This window comes from Brienomyrus brachyistius, chromosome 11 (assembly GCF_023856365.1).
Source record: "Brienomyrus brachyistius isolate T26 chromosome 11, BBRACH_0.4, whole genome shotgun sequence".
Lineage (NCBI taxonomy): Eukaryota > Metazoa > Chordata > Actinopteri > Osteoglossiformes > Mormyridae > Brienomyrus > Brienomyrus brachyistius.
The window spans coordinates 13437337-13458839 of NC_064543.1; the positions used below are offsets into that span (position 1 = coordinate 13437337).

At 46.1% G+C, this 21503-nt stretch overlaps 2 protein-coding genes across 5 annotated transcripts; one reads left to right on the forward strand and one right to left on the reverse strand.

Moving 5' to 3' along the window:
* Positions 1-217: 217 nt before the first annotated feature.
* Positions 218-14209, forward strand: pkma (pyruvate kinase M1/2a). 4 transcript variants are annotated; one of them, XM_049030922.1, is made up of 11 exons: positions 218-372; positions 5966-6150; positions 6316-6407; positions 8300-8431; positions 8568-8754; positions 8947-9217; positions 9380-9530; positions 9677-9829; positions 11273-11439; positions 12676-12857; positions 13107-14209. In XM_049030922.1, exons 2-11 carry the CDS (start codon positions 5994-5996, stop codon positions 13211-13213), a joined length of 1599 nt encoding a protein of 532 aa, XP_048886879.1. In that variant the 5' UTR covers positions 218-372; positions 5966-5993; the 3' UTR covers positions 13214-14209. The 4 variants fall into 4 exon arrangements, with proteins under 4 accessions (XP_048886879.1, XP_048886880.1, XP_048886878.1 ...); XM_049030923.1 differs by lacking the exon at positions 218-372 and adding an exon at positions 406-426; XM_049030921.1 differs by lacking the exons at positions 218-372; positions 11273-11439 and adding exons at positions 2684-2853; positions 10675-10841.
* Positions 14210-17688: 3479 nt separating this feature from the next.
* On the reverse strand, positions 17689-21503 carry dhdh.2 (dihydrodiol dehydrogenase, tandem duplicate 2). Its single transcript, XM_048969598.1, has 7 exons — positions 21316-21503; positions 20717-20828; positions 20324-20487; positions 19964-20216; positions 19282-19406; positions 18588-18738; positions 17689-17897 (listed from the first exon to the last, which is right to left on the reverse strand). Exons 1-7 carry the CDS (start codon positions 21403-21405, stop codon positions 17788-17790), a joined length of 1005 nt encoding a protein of 334 aa, XP_048825555.1. The 5' UTR covers positions 21406-21503; the 3' UTR covers positions 17689-17787.

Here is a 21503-nt window from a genome sequence, read left to right on the forward strand (position 1 = left end):
AATACACCCTTCTATCACATGCTAGTCCCATGCCATGTGCTACTGCCGAGATTTGTGATTGGTCGATAATGAGATCAAAGCGCCCTTTCCATCCTGCAATGTAATCTTCCGCCATTGAGGGTTTGTAATGTTATATTTCCTTAGATCATTATATAAAAACGTTTCAATCAATTAAAATATATGTGAGTTAAAAATGATATTTAGAAATTATATTTTTAAAATGTGACGCAGGCATGTTATATTGCGAACTATTTTTAGAGTCGGAGAGATACAGAAAACACAATAAGTAGTGCCGGCAAATGAAAGGGTTCACCTTGAGCCGGTGGCCTGGACCGTAGCGCGTCAGTTTGCGAAGTCGTTCATCGTGCGCTGGTGAGTTTCTGTTCAGTGGAAGGTGCCTCTGAGTACCCATGTAAAATCCTTGAAGTACGAGTTTTAACATTATTATTTTCCTTCATAGTTAGCTGTCATGCTGCCTTAGCTGCGGGGTAACGCGTGCACTTTGGGTAAACAGTATATTATTTAGAGTATTAGATGACGACTGCCTTGTACAGGTGGTTCAGATAGTCTGCTGCTTAGTAGGTAATATGACCGAAGGGGCTTCTCATGGAGAATACATCCCATAACGCATTTATTTTTTTTCAGGCGGTCAAGTTATCCTAACTGTTTAAGCTGGCAGCATTTCTGTATATAACTGTCATTAGTCTGTTCACCGTTTGCTCGTAGGTCGTTAAAATTTGCCTGGGCCGTTTAGGATACTACTTTCTATGATGTCGTGTAACCGGAATGTTGCGGACCATACGTTTTTGACTGGGTAATAAATCCGTGTACGTCAATAAGGAAGCAGCCTTCCGCCTTGGCGAAAAGCGACTAGCTAAAAATGCAGTGTGAGGAGTATGTACCACTGGCTGAGTTTCTGCAAGTTTAATGGCAGGCTGGTGTGTTTTTGGGGAGATGAGCCGCGGGTTTCTGTGCTGCTTTTCCCATTGGAAGGTGTTGCGGTTGGCTGGGCATCGCCATCCATTTGGCAGTGCCACCCCCCCTTCCCCTGGCCGCTCTCCGGTTCGGGGGGGGGACGTGACGCAGACATGCTAACGTGACCGGCGGCGCATCGTCCCCCGGGCAGCACTAAAGCTGCGTACCGCATTCTTGTCTTTTACCGTTACTTTAATGCCGGGATGATAAATACCTGATAGATTATTGTGTTTATTGGGATTTTCGTGTGAACGGTACTAGTGGGGGTACGAGACACCGTCCTGCAGTGTCTGCATTGCGCAGAGGTATAAATTATTAAATATGGCCATTGACCTTGCCTGCATGTCATTTGTCTCACTGCGCCTCTACGGTTCGCTTCACGCTCAGTAGGTAGTGCTGGGTTTTTGCCTGCCTTTAATGTGGCATCTTGGGTAGTTTTGCCACGACGCTCATGATTAAATCAGGCAAAAGGGCTTAATTTCCCTATGCTGCCTCCTGAAATTCACGTAACTCTTCTATTGCATGCGTGTTGCTGCTCATTTTAAGGGTATTCCACAAAATCAACATTGTTTCTGGGATGATGCTGAGTCTGTTTCTCGCAGCCTTTCCTGGTTTTTTTTTCTCTTCTCCTGCTCGCCATTGGTTGAAAAGCTTGTCCGTCACGTCATCATCTGACTGTGAGTATCCCTCCCCCTCCGGAATTCTGTGGAGTCATAACGGCACAGAGTACCACGTGTTCCGATGAAATAATTCAGACTTGTAGGCATATAAATCAAAGCCGCATAGAAATCAGAAATACGTAGAAAGTCGGAGAGGAGGGCCCTAACATTTTGGTCGGTGGATATTTAAAATCACATTTCTTTCTTAAAAGAAGTTTGTTTTGGCTATTTTTAATTGACTAGGCTAAATAAATCCAAGGTATTTCATGAAAACTAATCGGTGGAGCCTAGTGTCTGTCCAGTCAAGTAAATGTTTTAACAAACCTATATTTGTGATTATGATATTATCCAGGAGTTGCGATGTGGTTTTCTTGCTGGCTATAGTTCTTGTCATGTGGGTGCGGTACGCTTCGTTGAAGTGCCTGGTCGGAAAGGAAAAGCCAGTCTTCTGACTGGCAAAATGTGCATCATACTTCAGTGGGGGGGAAAAAAAATTAAAAAAATTCAGAGGCTTGAGTTTGGCCTCTGAAGTAGTCATTCAAGGATGTCTGTTTCTGGTATGCACACTTTTTCCTGACAGCAGAGAGGTGTTTAGGATTGCCCCTCAAGGTGACTCAATGGACCCACTTTACTCACTGTGTGTGGTGTACGTGCAGCCTCACCAGTCTTTAGTAGCCACCATTAATCATCAAATGTGGTTCCAGGGAAGCTGAGAATTGCGCATGTGTGTCTGTGTGTGCGCTAGATTATGTGTGACTGCATCTGTGGTGGCAGGAAATGATCTGACTATGCAGGTTCCCCTGATCCTGCCTATTCAATCTGTGCTTCATTTTGAGAGCTTAAATGCATCGTAGTCATTTCTGATGCTGGCTATTCCTATAGAAAATTCTGCTTTAAATAGACAGACAACGTTATTGAAAGGTTTTGAGTGCTTCAAGTACTGACATGTACTGGTTTTCCCCCCCTCTCCCCCAAGACCAGATTACATGTGTAACCAGAGTCTCTGGCCTGGGTCCCATGGCAGAGTCAGCATAGTGTACTTGAGACATGAGTCCTGTAGCATAATGAAGACTGTAGGGTTTACCCCTGGGCTCCTCCTGGCCACCCGTATGCCGTGGGTGACTGGTGCTCCTTTTCTGTCAGCCCCTATCACAGGACCGTCTAAGCCTTCATTAAGATCCTCATATTTTCATGGCGGCTGGAGCCAAAGCTTCGTGAGGTATGTAGTCAGGCGGTTCGAGAAATGTAGGCATCGGGTGAGCTGTTACCGATGGGGCTTTGGTCAGGGCGATGATTATGACTTCCGGTGTGAGCTTGTCCTGGTCCTGCCGGTACCAAGTAGCGGTCTTGTGTTTTGCTAAAGCTGTGATTGAGTAAAAGTGACTGAAGCGATTGGAGCTGCCCCCAGATACAATTCCTAGGATTAATTGCCCTTCCAGCACTAACTATAGCTGGGGACACTGGATGTATGTCAAGAGTGTGGTTGATATTTAAAGGGGAGGCATGTCACACTGGCTATGACCTTGAGAGCTTTCTGCAGGGATCCTTGGTGGATGTTTCATCCCTTTAAAACAAATGTATGGCAGTTGAAGTGGAATTACATGCCTGTCACTCTCTAATGAAACATTGTTATGCTCACAAACCCATTTATGTGGTTAGCTGGTTGCCTAACTGAAAAAGACCACCTGTTCATGCCAGAAATACAATGCAATGGCCTTCAGAATTTAAGGTTAGCCTGCTTGTTCAGGTCATGCTGTACAGTTGATTGTTTACATAGATATCTGCCTGTATGGCTTCAGTACTTCAGAGAGAACCCCTTGCAATAAACAGTTTCAAATAAAAACTCTCAGATAAATGTTTTGGGGCTAATTGTTTTACTCAGACAAAATACATAATTGGGTACAGTTGGGTATCTGTAGTTTTAAAAATGGAAATGTTTATGAATGATTAAAAGCTTGCATTAATTGTAATTGGGCTAAGCATAAAATGCAGTTAACCTAACTTTTTGTTGGGTCCTGACATGTAGTATACTGGCAGGAACATCAAAGCTAGGACAGTGTGATGCAAGTGTGGATTAAAGAGGAAGTGATGTATATAGCCCTCCCTGGCAGAAATCTCCCCCCCCCGCTTCCGCCTACCCAGCTTACCCCCCCGCCTCCAACCACATGCAGGAGAATGTGAGGCTTCTCACGTACCGTGCTGGGCTGTCCCCCGTTTCTCCAAAAAGACCTTTAGAGACTTAACTTGTGCCTGACTGGTCTTGGCTTTTTTGCTACAGTATGAGTCCAGAACAGAGCTTCAAGTTTATGGTAATTGAAAGCTGCCAGCACACAGACGCATTCTGAGTTACACATCAAGGCGGAGTTCCCACAAACCCTGGGGCAGCCCCATTTACATTTCTTTTGGGCATTAGTATGCTTAGGTGCCACCATTACCTTACTTTTTTTTCTTTTTATTGAAAAATTTCACTTTTGCTTGTTGCTAAATGAATATAGTAGGCTTGCACTTTTAGTGAATCTGCATTATTGTATCATGGACTATCAAGTTATTTGTTACCAGTCAGGGTCAAAAAATAAACACAAGCAGTGTGAATGGGGTTTAAACACATGGCATATTTTTCTCTGGTTGGTTTTAGAGTTCTTCTAATCCTGTGGTGAAATAATACCATCATCCGATGAAGGGGTTCCTTCCGCTCTTGGTCATCTAGCGGTATCATTGAATCTGATCCTTGCCTCAATACCCTCCATTCATGTCTGTGTCAGAGCCTGTTATAACAGTGAAGGGATCGTTTTCTTTGCTCTAAGGGTGTGTCTCGTACCTAAGGCTTTCTCATAGTCTTGCTTCCCTTTTACAACACAGGCATGACTATTGCACTACTATTTCACAATGAGTAAATTCAAGTTAGGTTTTATTTACATTCTGTTCTGATGTTGAGCCAAACTACATTAAAAGGTCATGGATGCTGATATGGACTGTGAACAGTTTCAATAAGGCATCTGATTCTGCAGCTGCTTCATTAAGAGCTACACATTGCTAGTCGTCTTTTACATAGTATATGCCATTTTGGCACTGTCGGAAATTATTCCGTTGTGGTTCTCAAAAGCAAATTTGTAGGTGACATTTTCATTATCTCTTGGTAGGCCTTACAGCTACATTAATAGCAAAATAACTTGGTGAGTTTTGATTTTAAATTGTAAAGTATAATACCAAATATAGAGGAAAAGAGGATGTTGGAAATTGCTGCATGCATTTAATGTCAGTTGTAACATTTTGTGCAATTCTAAAGTTGTAGTGAAATCTTTAATTCACCTAGTAGGGTAAGTTCAGTTGCTCTTCTAAGTAACAGGAAATTTGCACTACGGTTGAAATTCCTCCATGAAAACGGTCCCAGTTTCTGCTTTCCTGCATACAGGAACCGATTATTTTACAGTTTGGTTTAACCATCCTGAAGTGTTCTCTAAGGCCAGAAACCCCTCGCTGCATCACTGAGCACGTTGGCTTAATTTTCTTTCTAGTTTTCCAGGATCAGCTGAGTTTTTTTTTTCCTTCTATAGATACAGTAATTGTCTTGCAGCATGTTCAGCCCCAGGTGAAGGAGCTGGTATTTTGAGAGAAGAGGTTACTCTCTCCAAGAGCTTTGGGTGTCTTTGTCATGATCTGGTTCTGCACTGCAAAGGAAATGGGTGACTCCCTGGGGAATGGGTGTAGTGACGGTACAGAAATGTGTATACTTGTTAACACTACCATGTAAGAGTTATAGCACGAATGTTCTGTTTGACCTGTTATGAGGTAAGTCTGCTCCACAAGAGATTTGGCATACCGTAGATGAAGAATGTATCTAGCAATGTTGTCTGCTTTTGCGATAATCATTTAAATCTTTCCCCTCTATACATGTGTAGTTATACTTGTAAGCATGGTTTTATCACTTATTTGTAATCTGTTATATTTCTTCAATACATAGACTTGTCAAACATTTGAACAAAAGCATGCTGTATCAGGGATATTTTAAATAGATTGCAAAATTTCAGAATGTCTGGTGCTTAAATTGCAAAAGCGAATTGATAGGCCTATATGGTTTTAGACGGGGTGCTGTATGCAAGCTTGAATCTGTGGAGATTGTTATGCGCTTGCATGAGTTTGTTTTTCCTCAGTTGTGTCATCTGGTCACGATTCTGGTGGTCTGTCTATATGCTCTGAGTGGGCTACTGTGTCTTAATGATCTTCAGTGCAGGATTTAGATGCTGCATGTTGTGATCTTCTGGTTTGTGTTCACTCCTGTCTTTTGGAGCTTTACGTCTAGTCCAACTTGGAGGTTCTTTTCTCCTCCCCAGAACCTCCCCAACCAACAGCACTCCAATCATGCCGCAGTCAAAGCCCCAAGACATGGGTTCAGCCTTCATCCAGACACAGCAGCTGAACGCTGCCATGGCGGACACCTTCTTGGACCATCTGTGCCTGTTGGACATAGATTCGGAGCCCACGACAGCCCGCAACACTGGCATCATCTGCACCATCGGTCAGCTGGGCTTCCCTTTCCTCAGTTGTTTCCTGCTATTCCTACTGACCTGCATGTTCTCTCTTCCTGCTTTCTTTAGCACTAAGCTACGGCAAAGGCCCACTGTGTGCCATGCTGATTCATTGGCCTCTTGGGCATGAACCGGCCTTTCCTTTCCCCTCCTAGGTCCGGTCTCTCGCTCTGTTGAAATGCTGAAGGAGATGATCAAGTCTGGCATGAACATTGCTCGTCTGAACTTCTCTCATGGCTCTCACGAGGTGAGTTTGATGCCCACCCCTCCCTCCTTGGATCCTTATCTGCCGTGTTTCTGTCCCCTCATTGACATTTTGAAGGGTCGGCGTGTGTGAAAAACAATCTGCCCCCATGGCCTTTCCTGACCCGCTTCTGCAGTCTGTATTACAGCATGGGGGCTTGACCTTTTGAACTTTCCCCTTTGAGGCCTTATTACCCGATCTGCACAGGTGGGGGTGATAAACGATGCCATGGAGTGCTTCTTGATCAGCTGTTTGATATTTCATGCTTTTGACCATATGCTGTCATGTCACTCTCAGGCCCCTTTTAAAGCTGCATTACCTTAATCCCATTTCCCCCCCCCCCCCCCCCCAGTCAGACACCCGCAAAATCTTTCCTGAAATACAATGAGTTTTTCAGTTCTGTGGCAGGTAATTGTGATAAGCTGGATGGTATTGAAACACAGCATTAATTTTTTGTATTTTATGAATGTGGTGTGGTTTTATTGGAATGGAATTTTTTTTAATGCCATTTTATGGAAGGATGAAAATTCTGAATGGTTGTCATAATTGAATACGGTAAATAAAATAGTATGTTTGGATAAAATGGACTCCCAGCCAGTTTCAACCAGTAAATGCTCACAATTAATGGTCTTGATAGTTTTCCCAAATTTAAGATGGTTACCGTTTGGGGCAGAATGAGGAAATTGTGCTGTTTGTTACCTACCTTGATTACGGTAACACCTGCCGGCAGTGGGAATGGAGTATGGTCGTCCATACAGTGAGAGGAAACCTCATCTTAGTACTTTGTGTGGCTATAAATAGTGTTTCAGAGGGTAGGAATTTTCTAGCCTATATCTCTTATGCAGCATTCTTTTTTGCTCATGGGCATCAAGGAAAAAATGTAGCTTTTCCCAAGGAATCAAACTGACTGAACAGTTCTAGAGTAGTTATTTTGAGTGACATAATGGTAGCAGAATCTCCTATGAGACAAACCTTGGGGTAGCATTGCTGATCAGACTTTGTAAGTGACCCAGTGAAGCTATTGGCCAGCTTCCTGCGGCTTATCTTTAGCCTGTTTCACCCTTGTCTCGGCTTCTCCTTACACGTCACCGCCCTTCACCCTGTCCCGTTCACGAAAGGAACATCTGATTTATTTATAGGTATCTGTAATGATATCTCATTAGGTGAAACTAAACTGTTCTGAATCAGAAGCACAGTTCAGGAAGCCTTGGAGTTTCCTCAAACTAGTAAGTGCCAATAACTTCTCCCTCATATGGGAATTTTTGTGGCCTAAACATTTTTCTCCCGCACCATGGAAAGCAAACAATCAGACCTGTGTCAGTCCAAAGTATTCTGCCTGTGAACCTACTTATGGTTCCAGCATTCATTTAGTCTAACTTGGGTTGTGTTATGAATGGAGCAGGATTTGAACATTCAGTTGATCTTGGTAGTAGTTCTCTGCTTGTTCAGAGCTGTTTATGCATCCCTCTTTGCCTGCCTCTGCTGGGGCAATCCTTAACAGATGGTCCCCTGAAAGATTATAGGTTTGACTGTCATAGACCAAGGTGGTGTGATCCAGCTCTGATCTTCTCTGCCCAGCTTTCAGGAAGGCATGGGAGTTCAGTGACTCAAACAAGAAAGAATGAACCAAGGTTGCCTGTTAATTATGGGACAGAATGTTAACATCTCATTAGGCTCCCTGTGGGTTTCTGAGCCTTTTTGTCCATCCCCCGTCCCCCCCCCCCCCCCCCCCATTACTGTGTTTAGTTACTTGGCTAAGCTTTGTCATTTCTGGTGCCAAACATTAGCTAATCACCCAGTTCAGTACAGGTTGCTTTAACCCAAATGTTGTTTGACTGAATCCTCCTCCTTTTGCTCGGGCACCACATTAAGTCTTCCTTTGATCCTTTTCATAGTACCATGGTGATACCATCAAGAACATTCGTGAGGCTGAGGCAAGCTTTGAACCTGGCAGCATTCACTTCCGGCCCATCGGCATCGCCCTGGACACCAAGGGCCCCGAGATCAGGACAGGACTCATCAAGGGCGTGAGTTGACCCGTTGTCCCATGCAAATACTCAGTTGTCAGCATTGGTAACATGTATGATCTGCTCGCTGTTCTTGCAAGTTCTGTTGCTTGTTCCTGGATCTCATTTGACATCTCTGCTCTCTGTCCCCACTCAGAGCGGCACTGCTGAGGTGGAGTTAGTGAAAGGAAACAATATCAGGCTGACTCTAGATGACTCCTACATGGAGAACTGCGATGACAAAATCCTGTGGCTGGACTACAAGAACATCATCAAAGTGGTGGAAGTTGGAAGCAAGGTCTACATTGATGATGGGCTGATTTCACTCCAGGTTCAAGAGATTGGTGAGCCCTGCTCTTGTCAGATTACTGACCTCTGGCTGCTGCTCTAAGCGGTAGAGAAATAGAAGTGTAGCAACTCCCACTTCAATATAAGTGAATTGCTCACCAGATTGTCTTATGATGGTATCATGCATGAGTTAATATGAATCATGTGACTGTGTGGCGTGACGGATACCCTTGCCCACCCCATGCTAGGGGCTAACTACGTGGACTGTGTGATCGAGAACGGCGGCACCCTGGGCAGCAAAAAGGGCGTAAACCTTCCAGGCACAGCTGTGGACCTGCCCGCTGTGTCAGAGAAAGACATCAAGGACCTGCAGTTCGGTGTGGAGCAGGGTGTCGACATGGTGTTTGCTTCCTTCATCCGGAAGGCCGCCGATGTGAACGCCGTCCGTGAGGTGCTGGGCGAGAAGGGCAAGAACATCAAGATCATCAGCAAGCTGGAGAACCACGAAGGGGTCCGCAGGTACACCCGGGAAGGGGTCAGGGCGTCGCTGGATGAGATGCAGCTCTGAAGGAATATAGGAATATTATATGGCTTGGCAGACTCATTTGAAGTCCTCCCTGCTCCTTAGACATTTAATGCACATGTTGCATCTGAATTGGGCTTCACCTTTTGTCACCACAGGTTTGATGAGATCATGGAGGCCAGTGACGGCATCATGGTGGCCCGTGGTGACCTGGGCATTGAGATCCCAACAGAGAAGGTCTTCCTGGCCCAGAAGATGATGATCGGCCGCTGCAACAGAGCTGGAAAGCCCATCACTTGTGCCACTCAGGTGCGTGAAGCTTATTCTACTGTATCTCTCGCTCCTGAGAGTGAGGGAGCTGGATGGCCTTTCTAGCAGATCCAGGTCACATCAAGGTAAATGGAAACATAGCGGTGCACCTAAGATGTGGTCAGTGAGTCCTCTTGGTAACGCAGATGCTCGAGAGCATGATCAAGAAGCCTCGCCCTACCCGTGCCGAGGGCAGCGATGTGGCCAACGCCGTTTTGGATGGTGCAGACTGCATCATGCTCAGTGGAGAGACCGCCAAAGGTGACTACCCCCTGGAAGCAGTCCGCACCCAGCACATGGTGAGTGTCTTGTATCTTGGGCGGTGTTGGGTGTTTTGTTAGCTCAGGGTCAGTCAGTTGGCAGGATTTGGGTAAACTTTTTTTTTTGTTGTGTCAGTCTATTAGGTTGTTAAAATATAAAATACGGCAGCTTCATTCCATTTCTTGCTTTCAGTCAGAGGACACTTTCGGCCGGCCAAAATAGCTGCCTCACCCTCACCTCTGCTGTTTTTTTGTTTTTGTTTTTTATCTGGGCCTGACCTCCCAGACGCCTCTCAGACATGTGTTGTGAGTGCTTTGAGCCACGTGTGCTGAGCGTGGCCGGCGCAGTCTCTGAGGACCCTGCCCGTGGAACTAACACTCTGCCCTCATTGAAAACGGCTACCCCAACACCTCACCAGGATCCCTAGCTTGATGCTACGCTAACTCTGCCCGTCACTAACCTTGCTCTCTGCCATCCTGCTTAACAACTCTGCTCTCTTCTGACATGGCCACGTCTCTTCCTCACTGGTGCTTTTTAATGGGTGTTGTAACTCCTCTGTTGCACTCTTTTGCTTAATCAGCACTAGGTTTCATAACTAATAGGAATCTACGGTTGGATGTTCTTGTTTTTTGGATCATGTAGAGTGCTGCGGTGTCTAATGTAGCATCATCTTGCTTGTAACTAAAACGGCATCGTGCTGTTATTTTGAAGTAGATACGGAGTGGTTTTATTTAACCTGCTTAGTTTTGATGGATGATTTTAATTCTCTCACTAACTGCAATGAACTAAATCTGCTTTGCGTATTCTTCCTGTCTCTCTCGTTCTCTTCCTCGCTCTGCCCGTCTGCATCGTGGGCCGCCCCTTGCCTCCGTCTGCACGCCAGATCGCTCGCGAGGCGGAGGCCGCCATGTTCCACCGGCAGGTGTTCGAGGAGCTGCGCCGTGCCAATCCGCACTCCACCGACCCGGCCGAGGCTATCGCCATCGGTGCCGTTGAGGCTTCCTTTAAGATCTTGGCCTCGACGTTCATTGTTCTCACAGGTTCTGGAAGGTATGCGGTCAGAAGGTACCCTGGGGATGGGGATGCCCACTCGACTTGGCCTTCTCTGGTTAGCCCTCCCCAAGCCCTGGGATTTGGGCTCAAAGTTGGGAATCTGAGGGCTGGGAACAGGATCGTGCGTTAGAGATAGGGATAGGGCCCGTAGGGATAGGCAGGCAGTGCCATGGAGAGAGATGGCTTGGCTAATGGTTCCCTCCCCTTCATAGTACTCAATCTGGAGATTATCCAGAATCTGAATTGAAACCAACTGCACTCTGGAGGATTAATCCAGATTTGCATGCGAGTTAGTTTTGTAATCGCTGTCCAGAATCGATGTTTTGGAGGGGATGGACGCCACAGCTTGCATTAGCCACCTCCCTCCGTGCTGGCTGTGTGTGGTGTGACTGAGAGTAACCCACCCCCGGGGCTGCATGACTGCTCAGATCGCCCGCGAGGCGGAGGCAGCCATGTTCCACAGGCAGCTGTTCGAGGAGCTGCGCCGCTCCTCCCGCCTGACCCGCGACCCCTCCGAGGCCGTCGCCGTGGGCGCCGTCGAGTCCGCCTTCAAGTGCTGTGCCAGTGCCATCATTATACTCACAAAGAGTGGCAGGTAAGGGCGTGCTGGGGGCTGGGCTGGGGGCGGCTGGCAAGTGGCATCACCCCCAGCCGGCCCCTCCCCTAGCATCAGAGCTGGAGGATGGGTGCTTGGAGCAGCAGGTGAATGTGAGAATGGAAGAGGAGAGAACTGATTGGTCACAAGCTGATGTTCTCCAGAGGGGCTGTAATGTTGCCATGCCTTCGTTCCTGCGTTGAGTGAGCTTGGCTTTTAAAATGCCTTCACTTGAGAGAAAATACACCATAGCATGCACCTGAGATCTACACATCTGCACAACTTCTAGGCTGCTTGTGCACATGCTCCCTGGCCACTCTGCCGGTAGTAAGGTCAATATTTCCTCAACCCTCAACTTCAATAAAACAAGAGTGATTCTTCATAGTGGTCAGTTCCAAATATTAGAAGGAATTAGGCTGTTGACCGTTAAAATATATTGACTCGGACATAGTGTCTTAAGAGGTTTGTGGGCATAACTGTTACCTCCCTTCCACATGACTTTGCATATGTATTCACAGCTGTAAGTTCTTCACTTACAGTTCAATATGTAAATCAGAGCTGCATGATATCACATTGTGTTATGACGCATGCACACTAATCACTAGGGCTTTAGATGACGGGTATAACCATTTATCTGGTGCTATATGGGCGTTTATTTACTCCAGCAGATTGGTAGGTAGATTAGGATTATTCTTAATATTGAGGCATTTTGTGACTCTCAAAAGTAACCCTGGTGATTATTGAACATCTAATCGGAAGTATATCGTGATTTTTAAAAATTGAATTGTGTAAGTGAAAAGTAACGGCAAAGCATGCATGGGAATTGGCTTCATTTGCTTGCTGCTAAATACTCCAAAAGGAAGGCTATGACAGGAAGTGATTTCTCCTGCACACCGAAGTGAATTTGGTGCCTGCTCTGCAGCAGATCTTCAACATTCACTTCAGAAGTCGGATGGTCCCTGACCTTCTTAGTCTTGAACCATGGCATTTTCTGAGCTATATTTAACTCTTCCAGCTGTCTCCATGTTCAGTGTGTCATTGGTGTCGCCCTTGGTCATGGCCGTTCTCCTCGGGTTCCTGAAATCATTTCCCTGTATAATGAACCATCCCTTACCAGGGACTGAGATCTGAGGACATTTGAGGGTATCCTGATGGCTGGGATGCAAGGATTAAAACATTGTTCTGATCTTAGTGAATTTCTGAATGGTAGTTGAGCCCTTTCCTCTCCGTTCCTAGGTCCGCCCACCTCATTTCCAGATATAGACCCCGGGCCCCGATCATCGCTGTGACCCGCAGTGGCCAGACTGCCAGACAAGCCCACCTGTACCGTGGTATCTTCCCTGTGCTGTACAACAAGCCCGCCCATGATGTCTGGGCTGAGGATGTGGACCTGCGCGTTAACTTCGCCATGGAGATGGGTGAGCATGCCTGGAGTGGTCCTTGTGCTCCTGTAGGTGGTGGTGGTCTTGGGTGGAGTCAGTGACCTCATAACCCCCATGATGTACCTACTGTATTAACTGATTTAAGTGTAATACAATCATCGAAGTAGCGTGTGGTTGTTTGATCTCTCTGATCACATTCACGGTCCAGTCAGCAAAGTTACCTCTACGTTCATGCCAAGCTTGGGTCTTCGCCGGTGCCCTTTCTGACTGTCCCGCTTCTCACAGGCAAGGCCAGAGGCTTCTTCAAGACTGGCGATGTGGTCATCGTTCTGACCGGCTGGCGCCCTGGATCTGGCTACACCAACACCATGCGTGTCGTCCTCGTGCCCTAAACTCCTACCTGAAGGACAATCCCCATGCAACCCCCATGACCTCTCCTGCTATTGTATCATTTGTCTATGCTACCTTCACCCCAGACAGTTAGGTTGTCACTGCAGTGGAAGCCCAACCATCCGATTTCACACACACAAGCCCACCCAAATGCAGTTTTTGCTCTGAACAGCACTTCCTTACACTCCAGCTGTTCTCCCTTAGGAGTTCTCATAATGCAGCAATGTCTCCAGGACCCCTTCACTTCCTCCTAGAAGCAGAATTTACCCACAGAGATGTGCCTCGAAGGCTTCCGGGTGCCGGACGGCAGCCCGTCACAGCAGAAATCCCCAAAGGATGCTTTGCATCCAGATGTCTGACTAGCTTGCAGTTGGTCGCTTTTTTTATGAGCAAATGGCTCCATTTCACTAGCTCTGTGTCCGTCACTGTCCCCAACAGGCAGTCGTGTAGCTTTTCACTCAGTTGTAGTATTGCCATGTCCTCCACTTCTGCTGCTTTGCTGAGGTGTCTTAGTCATGCAGACAGTATTGGGATGGCGGGCAGCTAATCTAATATTTCAGTGTTATAACTCATAGGATTTCCCCCCCCATGAAATTTGATGTTGATGCTTAACCAGTTTGGGTGATTTCCAGCTTGCCTCATTTATGTTTAAAATGGATGAGGATTAAGATTCTAGGTTGGGGTGGGTGTCGAGTGTAAATGATCCCTGAAATGGTGAGAGGCATTACATCAACCTCTCTATTCCCCACCCCCCTACAGAGGTATGGAAGGTAAATGAACAGTGGGTGAGGAGTCTGTTCCTTTTGTGGTTCCATTTGTGTCTCTTGGTCTCCTATCAGAATCTTATTGTCAGTAACGAAGTGTCTGCCCTACTGTTGCTGCTTTGCTTCTTTAATTATAGGATGTAAAACTTCACATATTTTGTTTCTGGTGGTGATACAGCTGGTGTACCATTTCTCCTGCTTGATTGGACCATCAATAAAAGAGATGACCACTGATTGGTGTATGTTTTGAGTGCCCGGGGATAATGGGATTGACGTTTTATGCTTTAGTAAAGTGAAGCTTCTTATTTTGATTATATCAAAGGTTGATTTTGCAGTGAGCTCGTAGGAGTTTACTTGCACAACAATGAAAAATAGTTGTGAGCTAGCTAGATGTTAGTCTGAAGTCAGATCAACCAATCAGATGGCTTGGTCCTGACTCCTCTAGTTGCTTGGAGCTGCTTCTACTACAATCTGATGGTGATCTTTCTGAACCAGTTATTTTTCATTCTATCTTCAGGACATTTTTTTGTGTAAGTAAAACCCCCACAAGCTTAAAATCACTGTGGTGCCCAGGTTCCGGATTGGAGCCCTGACCTTCACTAGCTTCTCTGTCCGTCCGTCCATCCAAAAGCAGCTGCTGGTCTTGCAGAGCTAAGATGTATGACGCATGTAAGGCCAAGATGCTGTTATACATACATAATTCAGACATCAGACCAGGTACAATGGAAATTACACATGTTTATGAATGAGAGTCATGTCTTTTAAAAGGAGTCAAGAATGTGTTTGAGACTTAAGTTACTTGTGTTCAGGAGGTGGGTATAAACCACATTGTCTTGCTGTGAAGTCCCAAAGGGTGATCCACAGCTCGTCTGCCTTGTGGAGCTCAGTGCCGCCGCTGTGGGCAGCGCGTGGTCGGTGAGTACTACAGACTTTACAGCTGGGGCACTGGAGCAATAGCCTGGGCAACAGTACTGTGTAGACTGATCTTACTTGTTCAAGGCTAAGATCATTTATGCCAGCATGTGCTCTTGGCCATGGTCTGTCATGATAGTGAGTCTAGTTACAATAAACAATGTCAAGCTTTCTCAAGACCAAGTGTACTAGGGGCTTGAGGAAATCTATGACAAGAATCATGTCACGTGTAGCACTTCATACATACTGCATACTGAAGTTTAGGGACATCGTGCTTTAGACATTATACTACACTATACTTAATTTAGGCATTTTTCCTTTCTGCCCCAGTTACTTGTGAGTTTCACTGGAAAGAGAGGTTGAAAGATTTAGCTTTGGGGATTGGGAGTGTAGAATATGACGAGATTTGTACCTTCCTGAGTCTGAGCAGTGGTGCATTATGCTGTATATCTGGAGGACTGAAGAACACTATGGTTCATGCACTAGGCCAACTTTGAGGAGGTTTCTCCGCAATAGATTTCATGTAAGTAATTGACGGGTCTTCATCATAGCTGGTAATGGGATTTCTAGGTAACACATAATGGTTTAGTACAGGGGTTGGGCAACCTTTACCCAGTAAGGGCCATTGTTTGTGGCTTTTTGCTACAACTCCCTAATCAGAGGACTGATTGACGGAAGAGTCCTCACACTTGGGCTTGAACAGCAGAGCTAAAGGTTAAAGGTATTGTAAAGATTGACTACCCCTGGTTAGTGCCATTTGATATTGTGTTATAACTGCAGGTTGCCAGGTGAGACTGTGGGTTAATCATCAAGTAAGGTGGGTTGTTAAAGGACAGTACAGGGGGGAAGAAGTGTGTAACGGTTGTTTATCCAAGGTTAAACAGGCTCAATGAGCCTCATAATCCTATGTGATGCCAGGAATGCATGATGTCACATCCTGTTCGGCTGGATAGGAAATGACATCTTAGGGATATTAGATTGGGGCCTCGACACTTTATATGTAGAGAATGTTGAAATGCCAAGTGCAACAACAAAAACCGACTTTACAGACCATTTCCCCCTATAATTTATGCATTAATTTCCTGACCTCTGACACTCAACTACCAAACTTATCTTTTTTTTTTTACAGTAAAAAAAAAAAAGTCTTCCTTTCAAAATTTCTATGCCCCCGCCCGCATTTCATGCACTACTGGGAGCTTCATTTGTAGACTGGTTAATGGACAGAATTCCACCACGTGGAATTTTGGGGGTAGAATTACCACCTGTCCTGAATATTACAGGATCAACCCATACTGAAAAATAAAATTCCATGTACCATATTGATCCACAAGAATACGAGATTTGTCCTGTATTTCCATTATCATTGAGTATCCCTACTCTGCAAAATTCACCGCCCATTTTACCAGTCCGTGAAATTTTTATACGAGGTAATCCAGTCCATCCATCCATTTTCCAAATCGCTTATCCTACTGGGTCGCGGGGGGTCTGGAGCCTATCCCGGAAGCAATGGGCACGAGGCAGGGAACAACCCAGGATGGGGGGCCAGCCCATCGCAGGGCACACTCACACACCATTCACTCACACATGCACACCTATGGGCAATTTAGCAACTCCAATTAGCCTCAGCATGTTTTTGGACTGTGGGAGGAAACCCCACAATGACATGGGGAGAACATGCAAACTCCACACACATGTGACCCAGGCGGAGACTCGAACCTGGGTCCCAGAGGTGTAAGGCAACAGTGCTAACCACTGCACCACCATGCCGTCCCGTAATCCAGTCCTCGGACACCAAAAGAATGGGAACCCCTTTCTTCAGGTTACAACTATACAACCTGACCAGCACAACACACACAAATCTTCTGTTTGGACTGTTATTTATACGAGTAATTTGTGTATCACACTTTATATGCCTTTTCTTTAATTCCATGTATCACCAGCTAACCTCACTGAACTTTGACCTGCATGCTATTCCACTTGCACTGTATACTGTATATGAGAAGAGCGCTAGCTGGGGTTCAATACAATGTCTAAATATATCCAACCTAAACTTAGGCATCTCAGAATCAAAGATTTAGATTTATTTGCTAATAGCTGAATCTTCTGTCAGAAGACTTTTATTAGACTGGAGAAGTTCACCAAATGTACTCAGGAAGGACAAACAAATAGCTTAAAAGTCCATGTTGTCACATCACAACCAGCTGGCTTGCATTGATACTAGGAGAAGTTAGTTGTTTCTAGCTCTCCTCTTTCTCAGCCATTAAACGTTTAATCAGTCTGTACAACAGTCTACCTGACTTACCGAGACCTGTTTTAGGGGGGCTTTAGCCCCGCTGAAAAATTATTCAAATCCCGTCCCACATTTCTTAACATTGAAAGTGGCTACCCTGCTGGGGGCTGAGCACCGCCCCCCCCCGCCCCCACCGCCCCTGCCCAGGACTGAGCATATGCTGAATAAAAGGATAAAAGTCCATGAACCTGACTTGTGACAACGAGTTTTGAATTCTTTGGTGTGTAGGGTGCAGAGCGAAGATAATTGCCACACCTCCCTTTAATCAGTTATAGGGCTCTGTATCAGGAGCCCTGAGGCTAGTCGTCATACCTGGTTCCACCGTGCGTGGACAGATGTGCAGTTGCCCTGTCCTGGCATGACCTGCCTTTTCTGTATTCAGACAGGCTCTGGACCGCAGCCCAAACCAGCACGCTATTGTGTTACTGGATGCTTAAAGAAAAACAACACTGGCAGATTTTATTTCTACGTCAGTGGGCATGTTCCATAAAATGACAAGTACTCTGTGAAGTCAAACTGAAAATGGGCCTTTAATGAGCAGAGGTCCTGCAAGGGGAAGCTGGTTCAGGGCTCATATTGGAGGGACCTGAATAGACAAGTGGCGGAGAGGTCAGTGAGTGTCCTGGTCGTAAACCACACCCACTTGCCGCCTGGCCTCGTCCATGATATCAGCCAGAAGGTATGAGTCTGCCAGTGACATCCGGCTGCTCTCTCTGAGACCTGCAGAAGGAAAACCCTTTTATTTATCCTTCACATCTTATTTACTCAGCTCGAGTCATTTGTCTGTGACAACAGGCTAAATTAAATGACAGTTCTGATAGGCAATAGGGGCTTGCCGTAACACTGGGAGTAATGGCAGAAAATGAACAGGCTCCCAGCACCATTCAGAACTGCCAAGTCACTGATGCATACACGACAACAGACCATCGAAAGTATTTCTGCGTCATGTGTCAGATTCATCGTCCATCGGCTCATCTTCTGTACTACAAAAGCACGCTGCTGCCATCTAGTGGCCGTGCTGTAGAATTAACAGGCAAACACTGCTCGACGTCAAACGCGGCTGGGAGTCATGCGGCATGCACGACACCGCCTGAAGATCTGAAATGAATTAAATATTTGTGCAACAAACAGCATCCTTGTCTCCTGAATTACAGACAAGGGAAAACAGACTGATAAACAAAATTAACGTGAATGAATGTACTAAAGTGAAATAAGTGAGGGGAGTAATGCTGCATCTCAAGGTACACTAACAAAAGGGTGAAATGCAAGCAAAGCGTGCCCTTATAAAGATCACCTTTTTGGTGGGTATTTTCCATTTTGAGCAGGTCTCTGACTTCAATAATAAATAATATGAATGAACAGTAAGAGAGTGTATCAGTGGACAGATTCAGCCGTCGGTGCGTGACACACCTCTGAGCAAACACTGACGCACTTCCTCCGCCTCGTAGCGCATGCCGGTGCTGTTTATGAAGTTGAGGGGGACCGAGGGTTCCGGGAGCGGGTACTGGGTCTCCTTCCCATTCACAATCAGGGAGGTAGGGCTCCACATGTGGCTTGGGATCTGGTGGGGGGGGGGGGGGGTATTCTGGGGTTAGAACTTTCAGGGAGTCCTGAGGGACAGGGTGGGCGTGTCATTGCAGGGGTTCCCAAAGTTGGGGTCAAAGGACATCAACGGAGGTGGTGGGGGGGTGATAGCGAGATGATTTCCAGAGTAAGTTAATATATATTTAAAAATGTGAAAAAACTCCATTCTGAAACTAAAGGGACCCCCCCTCAGCCAGCGGATTCTAAGAAGGGGAATCACCCCCACCATCCCACCCACCACGGGGGGGGGGGGGGTTACGCATCTCTGGCACTTTTATATGCAAGGGTCATGGGCTGAAAAGTTTGGGAACCAGTGTATGTTCATGCCCAGCCCTCTGTACCAGAGACTTTGACCTGCATGCTGTTCTACCTACATATACAGGAAGAGCGCCATCTGCTGTCCGAGAAAATGACTAAATATATCCTACCTATAGTTGTGTATCTCAGGATCAAAGATTTATATTTAATTGTTTATAACTGGCTCTTTTGTCAGAAGATTAACGATGTAAAATTCACCCACCTTAATCACCCCTTTAGTGCCAATAATTGTGGCATCATTGGGAAGCTCCACAGCAATGCTGCAGATGATTACGGCCATCCTGTTGCCTGAGAACGTCAGGACAAGCACCATGGCTTCATCCACACCTGGGCAAAACACCATCACCTTGGACCATAAAACGCATGTGCAGAACTGTTCATCTGCAGACTCCAAGTAACAGACCAAAATGCATGTAAAAGATCCTTTGGATTTCCAGTCTCAGCTTCCTGTGTTCTAAGATTTACATGTATTATTCTGTCATAATAAACCCAATTTTAAAGCATGGTTTAAACACTGCTGTGCAGTAAAACCTGAAATAAAATAAAACTCAATGCAGCTTTTACAAGCAAAAATACAGACTTTCCTGAGTGGAACAGGGTATTAATGACAGAATCTTGCTTTTATTGTGCAATAAACTACTGTAGCCCTTTATTTTGTAAATCATTTGTGGATTTCACTCACAATCAAAGTGGTTTCTCCACTAAATCAAATATGTGTGAAGTGATTTAAAAGTGAATCCATACTCTGCATCTATAAGGAGTTTTTGCCCTGGCTTGAGGAAAATGGTCAATGTACCATAAACCTTGAGTCTCTGGCCCTTTCCGGCAGCCCTGTCCTGCAGCCCCGACGTTCCTGTGACCCTGCCCACCGAGGCCCCTGTTACCTGTGTCCAGGCAGACCCCGGTGGCTCGGATGGACTCAGGCTTCTCGCCTTGGTAGACCATGCAGGCAAACTGCAGGCCGTAGATCCCGATGTCCAGCAGCGCCCCACCACCCAGTTCCTTCTCCACTGCACGGGGCACGTGCTTCAGCGGAAAGCCGAAGTCAGCCTTCACCATCTTCACCTCTCCCACCGCACCTTGGGCCAACAGCCGGCTGATCTCCAGGGATGCGGGGAAAAAACGCGTCCACACGGCCTGCAGCGGTGAGAAGCAGTGACTGAAGAAATAGGAACTGATGTCATCAATCATAGACTGACTTAGCAGGTCATTCTCCTACTAGCATGTGTGAGCGGTTTCAGTACCTCCATCAGGAAGACCTGGTTCTTCCTGGCTGCAGTGACCAGCAGCTCCACCTCCCTGGAGTTCATGGCAAGTGGTTTCTCACACAGTACATTTTTCTTGGAGTTCATGAAGAGCTCACCCAGCTGTAGGTGGCAGGGGTGAATGGATCCAATGTACACCACATCTGGCCACGAGGAGAGGGAACGCCAGCAGAAAAAAAGACAACTCATCAGAATGAAATCTAAAAGATGATACACTAATGAAGGTTTACTATTTACCATTATGTCTAGCTAATATTTAGCTAGACCAACCACCGAAAGATGGAGGCACTCAACGCCCGTTATAAGACAAAAAAGGGGTCGATAACGAATTTCAATGAATATGTAGTATCGTAATTGCGCAGGTAGACGTACCGATCTCCGGGTCTTTTGCAAGTTCTTCGTAGTTCCCATAAACTCTCGAGATGCCGAATTTTTTGGCGAAGTCTTGGGCATCCGGCAGATTGCGGGCGGCCACAGCCACCACCTGGAGAAAACAGCGGATCACACACGAGCAACCATGTCATTCTAATGACATTTCCAAAAAAATGCTCTTTATTGAAGCACACAATGTGCTGTGTGAATTGAAGCGAACGAGTATTTTATAGTGCGCAAATAGTCGGCGCATTACAGTATAAACAGCCCTTGATTACTCGTTGTGCCTGCTGCACTGCCCGTATATCAGTGTCATACTTGGTTACACTTTAAACTGTTCGTGCGGGTGTCCATTATTTGCATGAAAATATCTGTATGTCAACTGTGAACCTTATTAAAACCTGCCGAGCAACGAAATAATATATCTGCATGAGTGAAAACGTACGCAAATTCGTTTCGATATACAACTATAAGTCCAGTCACTGTTCTAGAGTTCGTCTAAAGTTTTGCACCGGGGGACTTGAACAGTCAGACCCACAAGTTTGGCAGTAAAGCGCCGGGAACGTGCTGCACATACAGAAATAAGCGAGTGGATCTACCTGGTGGTCCTCAGCAGGCAGAGTCTTCAAGGCCACGACGAAATCGTGGCTGATCTTCCCAGCGCTACAGATGCCCCATTTGGTTGCCATGTTGGAGCCGGATGGGGGATTGTTTTAGTGAATGTGTTTACTGAATTTGCTCTGCCGCGGCGCCAGTGGGGGAATCGCGCGTCACGTGAGGTGGAGGC

Bases quoted from the DNA above. Each gene is read 5' to 3' on its own strand.
- dhdh.2 (XM_048969598.1), bottom strand. From the start codon at position 21,405: ATGGCAACCAAATGGGGCATCTGTAGCGCTGGGAAGATCAGCCACGAT. The intron at 20,217-20,323 runs GTACTGAAACCG...TCACCGCTGCAG, and splicing joins ACCAGGTCTTCCTGATGGAG to GCCGTGTGGACGCGTTTTTT. The intron at 18,739-19,281 runs GTGGGTGAATTT...CCCCCCCACCAG, and splicing joins GCACTAAAGGGGTGATTAAG to ATCCCAAGCCACATGTGGAG.
- pkma (XM_049030921.1), top strand. From the start codon at position 2,699: ATGAAGACTGTAGGGTTTACCCCTGGGCTCCTCCTGGCCACCCGTATG. The intron at 9,218-9,379 runs GTACACCCGGGA...TTGTCACCACAG, and splicing joins AACCACGAAGGGGTCCGCAG to GTTTGATGAGATCATGGAGG. The intron at 10,842-12,675 runs GTATGCGGTCAG...CTCCGTTCCTAG, and splicing joins GTTCTCACAGGTTCTGGAAG to GTCCGCCCACCTCATTTCCA.